Source organism: Bubalus kerabau, chromosome 1 (genome assembly GCF_029407905.1).
Source record: "Bubalus kerabau isolate K-KA32 ecotype Philippines breed swamp buffalo chromosome 1, PCC_UOA_SB_1v2, whole genome shotgun sequence".
Taxonomy (NCBI): domain Eukaryota; kingdom Metazoa; phylum Chordata; class Mammalia; order Artiodactyla; family Bovidae; genus Bubalus; species Bubalus kerabau.
In genome coordinates, this window is record NC_073624.1 from 203,150,317 (window position 1) to 203,161,957 (window position 11,641).

General features: G+C 43.3%; 1 protein-coding gene across 1 annotated transcript; it reads left to right on the plus strand.

The window, feature by feature from the left end:
• The first annotated feature begins 5,692 nt into the window (after positions 1-5,692).
• LOC129642122 (proteasome subunit beta type-6-like) lies at positions 5,693-6,504 on the plus strand. Its single transcript, XM_055566683.1, has one exon. The coding sequence runs from the start codon at positions 5,700-5,702 to the stop codon at positions 6,417-6,419; it is 720 nt and encodes a 239-aa protein (XP_055422658.1). The 5' UTR covers positions 5,693-5,699; the 3' UTR covers positions 6,420-6,504.
• Positions 6,505-11,641: the final 5,137 nt, after the last annotated feature.

The window sequence follows — 11,641 nt, forward strand, 5'->3', positions numbered from 1 at the left end:
TTCTGCCTCAGGTGGAAACAAAAATCTCTAGTAGCTAGAAAACAATGGCACCACCTCACCACAAGAGGGAGTAAAGAGCCACAAAAGCATCTCATTCAGTATTTTTAGAGCTAGGCTCTAGCGCTCTGGAGAAAACAGAAGTTCGGCTGTTTCTATTTCCCTCACCCTCTTTCCTGGTCTAATAATCCAGAGACTTTCTTCTGGCCAAAGACAGGGCCAGTACCTTCAGATCCCTCTATAGAGACAAGGAAAATAGAAGTGGAAGCAGCTTACTTGTCCTGTGCTGTCCTAGGCTGACTTTCCATGGAGCACTCCCCACACAGATTCACTCAGAATTGAAACAGGTTCCTGTCTCAATGCTGAAGGCACCCTTCAGTGCCTGCCTCTGCTCTCCAATTTTCTGCCTGAGCCCAAATATCTGGTTTCTGAGTATACATGCCATGTTCTGTGATTCAAGTAATCCTTGAATTAACTTACCACTACAACTAGGTGATACAGTGGTCAGTGAGTAACTTTCAAAGGCCAACAGTAAGCAGAGAAAGGTCAGACTTAGAGCCTAGGAAAACACATCTTTCCTGCTGCTACTGCTGCTAAGTCACTTCAGTCGTGTCCGACTCTGTGCGACCCCATAGATGGCAGCCCACCAGGCTTCTCCATCCCTGGGATCCTCCAGGCAAGAACACTGGAGTGGGTTGCCATTTCCTTCTCCAATGCATGAAAGTGAAAAGTGATAGAGATCTTCTGTTATAATCCACAATCGTTTCTGAGTCCTTTGTGCTGGGGAAGTTCTAAAACACTCAACTCCATAAGTGGTAAAACATTCATACTCTAAGCACATGGGGTGTTTGGGGATTTTTTTTTTTTTTTTTTTTTTCATTGTTAGCACAGCCTGGGGAAAAAAAAAATGATGAATAGAGCTGAGTAAGCCAGTTTCCCTTCAGCAGAGTTAGTCAGATGCTGCAAGCAGAATGTCAGGCTAAAATACAGGGAGGAGTAAATACAATGGGAGATAACTTATGACAACAGAAATATGATTCCTTGAGTACTGACTAATGTTTATGAATACACACAGATTCAATAGAGCAGTTTTCCAAACTATGGTTTAAAATTTTTTGAAAATAAATGATCAAATTATTGTCACAGGAGTTCACTCTTTTACTAGATTTCTATGATAACTTTTCTCCAAAGAGTTCAAAGTGTTGTACTAAGTAGAAATATTCCTTTTTTTAAAACAGTGTCAGAGGCAAACCTTAATCTAGTTATGATGTGCTGGGAGAAAAGATGGGAAAACCATAACCAAGATGCTTTGAAGAGTGAGGATGACTCTAGATGGCTGAAGAAAGAGCATTGGTGGAATCTTTGGACCTGACAACATTCAGCTAAGCTAAAGGAGTGAGAATACAGCCACAGTCATGTGCCATAGGCATCTCAAAAGCTTGGGGGAGCTGACTGCAACTTGGGAGACACATCGCATCTTGAATTTTGTAATCTTCCAACAGATTTCAGATCCAGAACTTCTCACGATGCAATTCCCCAGACTCTTCTCCCTAATACTCTTCAGCTATGAACACTGGTCCCTCTTCTACAATGCTCATTTATTATGGAGAAATCTATGCCTCTATCTCATTACAAACTTGTATTCTTGCCATTGTTATCTGTGTTTCTTCCTAGCTTTAGATTTGTTCAAATCAAAACAATTTTACAGTTGGGCTCCAAAAGCTCAGAAATTTCTCGGGAGCAGGCCAGCCTGTATTCAGGCTAAGTCTCTCTGTCAGGCTCTAGCTCAGAAGCTTCAACCAAGGAATGTGAGTCCCAGTGGCTTGTCATGACCCATCTCTGCAGTCAGGGGAAGATGAAGCTTTGACTGGTTAGACCTGGGTCTCAGGTACATTTAGAGCTGGGGGTGAAATTAGCTCTATCTACATTAGGAGTAGGAGAAGAGTAGATTCCCAGTTAAAGTGAGAAGCTATTAGAAATAGAGTAAATGAACTCTGAGCCACCAAGAAGCCACACATGCGCACCTCCGCCACATTTAAGCCCTTCCCTCTCCATCATATCCTAGCACAGTCCCCTTTGGCGTCTAAGGAACCTTGGATGTCTGAGTCTAGTGCAAGTGGAACCCTCGGTGTTGTGCAGTGCAGTGGTCCTGACTATTCGAGAACACACACCTGGTCATTGCTGTGTGATGAGGATCACTAGCATTCATTTGGTCAAGGCTGTTTCAGTCTTGGCTCATGCCTTTTGTTAATTTCTATTGTCACCAAGTGACACCCCCCACCCCCGCCACACACACACACATACACACATCACAGGGAGATAAGGCAAGCCAATAATAACATCTAACAGTAACAACAGACCTCAGATAACAGCCATCCCTGTGATAAGGAACACTTCAAAGATGTTAAGGGTGATGGAAGGTGTTCATTACCACTGTTTTAAATTCATCTTATAAATAAATTCATCATAGAACAAGGCATGTCACCTATACAAAAATTCATGTAAAATAAATCATTTGTTTCAAATAAACATCTCTATTTCCTCCTTTTCAGCATTAAAAAAAGAGTAGGTACATTTTACCTACATCTGGTTTCTATATTAACCACGTTTAATCAAATCAATTATTGAGTGGTTCACTAAGAAAGAGTGATTGTCCTTCTACAGTGAAACATGTTCTCCAAATTTTCAGAGCAGCAGTCAGATGTAATGAGAATATAACAATTCTTCCCAGGAAAGACATCTTTTTTCCCTCAGAGTGATCCAGCTCTGCCCCCACAGTCTGTAGCTTGCCACTGGAAAATCCCACCATCAGCCTTTCAGGTGGCCATGGGGGTACTAACTGCTAGGCACTAGGCCTGCTGATGCTCTCAGACCTGTACTGAATGAATGTGGGCTCAGGAGCCGGAGGGTGAGGACTTCACCCTGCTAGACTGGAGGGTTCACAGGCAAGGGGCGGTACATGCCGTGTCTAAGAGGGCAGCCACCGTCCCAGCTACACCACGTACCTGCTGTGTGCACAACAGTCCTTCCTTCCTGAGACTTCATTTTCTCACCTATAAAATGGAGATAAGAGTTCCCACCCTAATACTAAATAAAGAAATTGAATTTGATGAGGGTTTTGATTTGTGCTGTGGTTTTTTTCATTGTGTTTTTAAGTGCCCAGGAGGTAAAGCTGAGTCTGAACTCTTAACTCCATCAGGAGAAGGACTGTCATTGACAACTTGGAGCAAGAGGAACAATCATTAGATAACTTTGTCCTTCACTAAATAGAAGAAAACAACCAGTGCTTAGATTTCCCTTAACTTACCAACCTGGAAGAGCTAGCAAACAAATCTTAGTTAGCTTAAGGAATATTTAAAAACCCTAATATCTTCTTTCTGGAGAGCTTGTACTTCTAGTTTACATTATTTTGACTCTTAGTTCTGGTTCAGAGATATAAGATGATGCATCACACAATCCCAAGAGAAAAAGTTCAGAGCATTATTAATAGTGATAGCTTATATTTATTGAGGAGGTATTAGACATTCTGTTCGATGTGCCTTAATGATTATTTGAGATAGGCACTCTGGATATGCCCATTGTACAGATGAGAAAACTGTTGTGTCCAATTCTTTGTGGCCCCATGGTCTGTAGCCTGCCAGGCTCCTCTGTCCATGGGATTTTCCAAGGAAGAATACTGGAGCAGGTATTTCCTTCTCTAGGAGATCTTCCCCACCCAGGGATCATACCTACATCTCCTGCATTGGCAGGAAGATTCTTTACCACTGAGCCACCAGCCCCCAAAATACTTTAAATGATCACAAATGCTTTAAAATAATATATTTTAATTTGAATTAATATATTCTCATGATAGTTTGGGACAGACTTTAATTCTGAATTCTATCTGGTCTGCCTCCCTTGACCAGGCCCAGTGCCCACTGGTTTGTTTCTAGGCAAAATTTCCAGCACTAAGGTTTCTTAGGTTCCCTCTCCCTTCTCTAAAAGAGCAAGAGTTTTCCACATGGAATATAAAACCAACCTAGCAATCATCGAGTATCAATCAGAACTCTTTTGGTTATAGAAAAGAAATAACTCAAACTGGCTTAAGCCAAAAAAAAAAAAAAAAGTAAATATATCAGCTCTTGGAACTGAGGAAGTCCAGGAAGAGGCGACCGCAGGTGTGACTGGACGTACTGCCTCAGATGATAGCATCACAACTCACTTTATCTCCATCCCTCTGCTTCTCAGGGAAGCACACTGGTTGCCAGAAGCTCCAGACTCATAGCCTCACAGTTTCAAGTCCACTGAGGAGAAAGGATGATTCTTGGCCTGTGTCTCAAGCAAAAGTGCTAGGTTGATTTGCAGTTGAGCCTCATTGCAAAGGTGTATTATATATTCAACCTTGAATCAATCATTGATGCAAAAGGGAGGACGTGCTCTGATTGGCCAGACCCAGGTCATGTACCCAGCTGTCGTCAGAGGTGCCATCAGCATCTGGAAAGACAGTTGGGGGCAGGTGGTACTCCTGACCTACAGAGTAACCCAGATGTCATTAACAACAGAAGGAGAATGGAAGCTGAGCGGCAGAATGTAAATGATCACAACCTAAATGGCAATAGGTCCTAATACACTATGAGTCCAGGGACTTGACAACATGTAATCTTAACTCAACTCTGGGCCAGTGAATGACAGCAAGACATAACGTTAGAAGTCAGAACAATTTCTGAAACCCTGGCCAGATAATGATTGCCAACGTAAGGGCAGAGGTCCCATGTTCTGGTGAAGTATAGATTTAACAGTTAAAATAAAGCATCTCTCACTCAACAATGAAGTTTTGCCAGAGTCAATACCTGTGAATCCAGAGCACTGCAACAAGTATTAACCACCCCTGTTCCTCCACACTCATTTTGTCATGACCTTGGAAATTCCAGGATTTAGAACAAACGAGCCGTAACAGAGACTGAAGGGGCCAGCGGCAAGCAGGCTCAGAAGGTTTCAGCTTAGTGCTGAAAAGCTAACAGAGAAGAAAGACACTTATCAGATGGTGTCCATATGGTTTACATATAGGGTACATGAGATTTAAGTCAAATCTACAGCCAGGGACAAGGATGATGCAGAAGGGACCAACCAATCACCTTGCTTAGAGCTGGGAGCCTCCAAGAATACAGCCTCAGCTGAGCACCAGGAATGAGAGGGGTCATTGTTGAAGGGAATGGCGGACTGGTAAGAAGGAATGTGGTTCTGGTTGGATGGAACTGTTAGCACAGCCCTGGTAGGCTTGGTTGAATACATTATTATATTTCAAAAGTAAAGAGAAAGGTGCAACACAATAGCTAGTGAATATTTTCAAAATGAGTATTACTATTTATCTCTAAATAGGAATCTTTCTCAAATATAAATTGTTCATTTTAAATGTCCCAAGGATTAACCAATTCTCCTAAATAAATTTTGTGCATTGGAGTCCTTCTTCATCAAACAGCCTGGATGATGAAAGCTTATTCAAATATGATTCGGCAACTAGCAGTAACTGCCTTCTTAGACAAGGCAGTTACTAACTACAGAGATATCTTAGCCCAGAAACCCAGCCTCAGGTCACACTCCAAACCACTCCCATCACTTTCACATCCTTGTCCACATTCTCCAGGAAATGGTGATGATGACGACAATGGCAGCTAATAAGAAAGAGACACTGATGTATAGAACAGTCTTTTGGGAGGAGGAAGATGGCGGCCACCTTAGTAGCAGCTAGGGGGACCGGGCCGGCACCAGCCTGGGGGCCTGAGGCCATTGCCCCCGACTGGGAGAACCGGGAAGTTTCCCCAGGGACCACTATCATGGCCGTGCAATTTGATGGGGGCGTGGTTCTAGGAGCTGACTCCAGAGCAACCACTGGGTCGTACATTGCCAATCGAATGACTGACAAGCTGACCCCTATTCACGACCGTATTTTCTGCTGCCGCTCAGGCTCAGCAGCTGATACCCAAGCAGTAGCTGATGCAGTCACTTATCAGCTTGGTTTCCACAGCATTGAGCTGAATGAGCCTCCGCTGGTGCACACAGCGGCCAGCCTCTTTAAGGAGATGTGTTACCGATACCGAGAAGACCTGATGGCAGGAATCATCATTGCTGGCTGGGACCCCCAAGAAGAGGGACAGGTGTACTCGGTGCCCATGGCGGGTATGATGGTACGACAGCCCTTTGCCACTGGGGGCTCTGGGAGCTCCTATATCTATGGCTATGTGGATGCTACCTACCGGGAAGGCATGACCAAGGAAGAATGCCTACAGTTCACTGCCAATGCTCTAGCTTTGGCAATGGAGCGGGACGGCTCTAGTGGAGGGGTGATCCGCCTGGCAGCCATTGCAGAACCAGGGGTAGAGCGGCAGGTACTTCTGGGAGACCAGATTCCCAAATTCACCATTGCCACTTTACCACCTCTCTGAATCCCGAGATCCTAAGATATGAGACACCCCATACATACCCCATTCAAAATTCAATAAACAGTTCATCAGTGAAAAAAAAAAAAAAAAAGAACAGTCTTTTGGACTCTGTGGGAGAGGGAGAGGGTAGGATGATTTGGGAGAATGGCATTGAAATATGTATAATACCATATATGAATCGAGTCGCCAGTCCAGATTCGATGCACGATACTGGATGCTTGGGGCTGGTGCACTGGGATGACCCAGAGGGATGGTATGGGGAGGGTGGAGGGAGGAGGGTTCAGGATGGGGAACACATGTATGCCTGTGGCAGATTCATTTCGGTATATGGCAGAACCAATACAATATTGTAAAGTTTAAAAATAAAATTAAATTAAAATTTCAGGTTTAAAAAAAAAGAACCAAGCCCTTACTATGTGCTAAACACTCTTCTTTACCCAAGTGCTTTACATCAGTTATTTAAGTATTACAATTATTTTCTATATTACCATATGTAAAATAGATGACTGCAAGTTCAATGAGTGAAGCAGGGCACCCAAAGCCGGTGCTCAGGGACAATCCAGAGGGATGGGGTGAGGGGGGGTGCGGTTCGGAATAGTGGGGACACATGTATACCTGTGGCCAATTCATGTTCATGTATGGCCAAAAAAACACTACAGTATCATAATTATCCTCCAATCAAAATAAATTGAAAACAAATTAATTAATTTAAAAAATACTATCTTGGCTTAACAGACGACAGTAACAAAAGATGGAAAAAATAGTAACCTACACAGCAAGTGGGTTCCCTCACCCACATGTTTAACCCAGTTATCTGATTTGTGGATATGATCGTATGGATCTCCATTTTCTTGCTTTCAATAATAAGTTGGTTGTTACTACTAATAATTGTCAGCATTTGAATTTGGATGTGCACGAACCAGCCTCACATAGGTAAGGACAGGACTGAGATGATTTAGGTAATTTTTTAACAACAACTTTCTTTGACCTATCACAGAACATTCTGCCACTGAACACCCGATTCAACTCAGCCACCGACCCATTTTCTGTAGCAGGCTATGTAGAGAGTAGGGCTCTCAGTGTTGGTCCTGGGTTCAAGACCTGGCTCTACCACTTAGCACTGAGTCACTGGGAAATTTTCTTATCTTTTCAGTGTTAGTTCCTCTTCTATAAAACAGAGAACGTTGTACACCTCCCAGTGAGAAAGTACAGTACAGAACAGCTATGTTATGTTGCATATGTGTGCATGCTCAGTCACTAAGTCATGTCCGACTCTTTGTGACTCCACGCACCATAGCCCATCAGGCCCCTCTTTCCATGGGATTTTCCAAGCAAGAATACTGGGGTGGGTTGCCATTTCCTGCTCCAAGGGATCTTCCCAACCCAGGGATCGAAGCCACATCTCCTGCACTGGTAGGAGGATTCTTTACCACTGAGCCACCTGGCATGTTAGTGCCAGCAAATGCTTCATGACAGCATCACATCCAGTGTGGGAAAGATGGACTCCCAAGATGATCAATAAATGACACCTGCAAAAGGAACAGAAAATTCACCAGAATACAGGAAAGGATTAAATTCAGAGATAGCCATTCTGTCTCTGCAAGAACTAATCTTGACGGAAATAACCCTCAATGTGCCACTTCCTCTTTTCTGGAGCGAAGAACAATTTTATCATCTGTGAGAACTTCCATCAACATTTCCCTGATCCACCCTTACTTGCATGTACGGTTTTCAAATTATAACCACAGCAGCAGTTCTGTTAAAGGAGAGGAAACGTGGGGGAGAGGGTTGGAGGCACAGGTCAGGCAACTGACCGCTTCCTTTAGGGGTGCCCCTGCTTGCGATACCACGAAGCTGATGGTGATAGTTCACCACCGCTCAGGGCTATGATCCCTGCTCACCTCATTAGTCTTGCTTCTTGGTAATATCTGCTTCCCTCTACCAAAACTATTCCTCCGTAAAAGTAACTCTTATTTCCGTGAAAAGATGGACTAAGAAGGAGGAGAGGGTAGGAGTTTGGTACACAGTAGTACATATTTCAGAACTTACTTAGGTCACAGCATCATCCTCATCATTATCCCATTACCCCATTATTTGGTCATTGCTGTTTGTTAGACATCAGAACTGCTATTGGTTGGCAGCTGACATTAGGCCATATCTAACTACAACATACCTTGGAGAGTATCCACATTGGTATTTGCTTCCTAAAGTTGGCAGTCAGTCAGTCTTAGAGATGGTTCAAGAGAATACTTGATGAATCTTACAAGAGAAGCCAGATATGAAAGAATATATACTAAATGATTCCATTTATATGAAGTTCAAAAACAGGCAAAACTAGTCTAGCACTAGAAGTCCCCCATCCAAGGGTTTTTTGTTTTGTTCTGGTACATCCCATGGCTTGTGGGATCACAGTTCCCCCGACCAGGGATTGAACCCAGGCCCATGGCAGTGAAAGCCCTGAGTCTTAACCACTGGCCCACCAGGGAATTCCCAAAATGTTCTTTTTCTTAGCCAGAGTGCTGCTTAACAGGTGTGTTCCCTTTGTGAGAAATTTATAGCAGTGTACCCTTATAATTTTCCACATGTATGTTATACTTCAGTAAGTTTACTGAGAGGAAGAGGAGGAGGAGGAAGTAAAGGAGGAGGAAAGAATGAAACACAATAAAGACAAAAGGACATGAATGAAAACTTAAATCAACCCAGAAGTCACTCAATGGGTGAATGGTTGAATAGACTCTAATACATCCATATAATGGAATACTACTCAGCAATAAAGGGAATGAGTTACTGATACATGCAAGAGGTCCAATATGTTAGCGAAAAAGAGGTCAGTCTCAAACAGTTTTGTTTTTTTTTTTTAACATAACATTCTCAAAGAGATAAAATTAGAGGTGGAGAACAGATGATTGGTTATTAGGAATGGGAAGGGAATGGAATGGGAACAGGTATGAGTACAGAGCAAGACTAATGAGTTGGAGCAGGTAGCATGGGAGAATTCTTTTGTGGTTCTGTATCTTGATTATGGTGGTGTGTAGGTTAAACACTGTCACACCCAAGAATTATTAACTGGAGCTGTAAGCTAACTCTTTTTTCAGAGAGAGGTAGTGGGGGACAGCCCCCATAAAGTCAGAGGTGTAGGTGAAAGCACAAAGCAGAAAGTAGGCAGACTCTGGTTTGGGGGGTAGATGCTCGAGAATTTCCAGGGGGACTCCTGAGGCTCAATCCCGCCTTTGCGTATGCCGAGCCTCCTTCCTCATGACCTTTGTCATGGGCGGAGTTCCTCATGCTGGCTCCCGGCAGTGATAGAATTCCAGTTGAGCTATTACAGATCCTCACTCAATATGCAATATGCCGGCTCCCAGCATCGGTGGTTACAGGAATCTATACGTGGGATTGGAGAAGGCAACGGCACCCCACTCCAATACTCTAGCCTGGAAAATCCCATGGACAGAGGAGCCTGGTAGGCTGCAGTCCATGGGGTCGCTAAGAGTTGGACAAGATAGAGCGACTTCACTTTTACTTTTCACTTTCATGCATTGGAGAAGGAAATGGCAACCCACTCCAGTGTTCTTGCCTGGAGAATCCCAGGGATGGGGGAGCCTTGTGCATTGCTGTCTATGGGGTCGTACAGAGTCGGACATGACTGAAGCAACTTAGCAGCAGCAGATACATGGGATAAAATTACATAGAACTCTATACATACACACACACACACACACACACACACACATGAGTGCAGATCAGAAAAAATGAACCTTATTTAGTGAAAACTAAATAAAGTCGGTATCTAGTACCAATATCAATTCCTGGTTTTGGAATTGTACTACACCTATACAACAGGTCACCATAGACCAAGCTGTATAAAAGGTACAAAGGACTCTCTGCATTATCTTTACAATGCTTTATGACTACAATTATTTTAAAATGAAAAGCTTAAAAGACAAAAAAATTAAAAAAGTCTTTGACCGTATCCAGTTTAGACTATTCCCATACATACTTGCAAAAGCTGCTCCCTTCGGGAAAGGTTGTGACCCTGGAATTCCTACCTTAGTGTCAAGCACTGTCAGACGAAAACATACAGTCCTCACATGAAGTACATCTACAGAAAATACCCTCAAATGGTGAGGGAAAAGGGCAACCCAACTATGTGTTCAGACTCACTGGTTTCTCTCTCTTGTATGATTTGCATAAAAGTTTTCCAACCAGTCCATTCTGAAGGAGATCAGTCCCGGGTGTTCTTTGGAAGGAATGATGCTGAAGCTGAAACTCTAGTACTTTGGCCACCTCATGTGAAGAGTTGACTCACTGGAAAAGACTCTGATGCTGGGAGGGATTGGGGGCAGGAGGAGAAGGGGACGACAGAGAATGAGATGGCTGGATGGCATCACTGACTCGATGGACGTGAGTCTGGGTGAACTCTGGGACTTGGTGATGGACAGGGAGGCCTGGTGTGCTGTGATTCATGGGGTCACAAAGAGTCAGACACAACTGAGCGACTGAACTGAACTGAACTGAACTTTCATACCAATTTAGAATTTCAGGTTCCTTTCACAAAACTATACTCTTCACATATGTGTAGAATGGTTTTCTTAAATATTATGGGAACCTGTAGAGCAACTATTCTCCAATGAAATTAATTATAAAAAATATGAGAACCAAACAGAATAATTAAAGGTAAGCCCCCAGGGTTAACATCTGTATTGATACCACCATTGGAACATGATTGAAAAGTTTAGATTGTCTCAGATTCCAAATTCATTCTCTATTGACAGCGACCAGGAGGTGAGAGCCTCTCTCCACAATGGCTGCTTCCCTTTCCCTGACACTAAAAGGAACAGGAGCCAATGCACCATCAATTAGATCGCTGCTTTTAAAGTCTGGGAGAGGAGAGTGTGGCAAACTTGACTTTAATGCATATTAGAGATGCCATTGTCCTTCTTGGCCTGCTAATGAATAAAAGCCAAACTTTAGAACATAGTTCAAAACAAAGGATAGGTTTTTCAGCCATCAGTCATGTTTACATAGTATTTATTCTTGGTTGAAGTTGTGTGGTTAGTCAAAGGATAGAGCAGCTCAGTCACTCAGTGGTGTCCGACTCTTTGCGACCCCATGAACCGCAGCACGCCAGGCCTCCCTGTCCATTACCAACTCCCAGAGTGCACCCAAACCCATGTCCATTGAGTCAGTGATGCCATCCAACCATCTCATCCTCTGTCATCCCATTC

What these genes read in the sequence shown, in the direction of transcription:
- LOC129642122 (XM_055566683.1), top strand. Translation starts at nt 5,700, where the DNA reads ATGGCGGCCACCTTAGTAGCAGCTAGGGGGACCGGGCCGGCACCAGCC.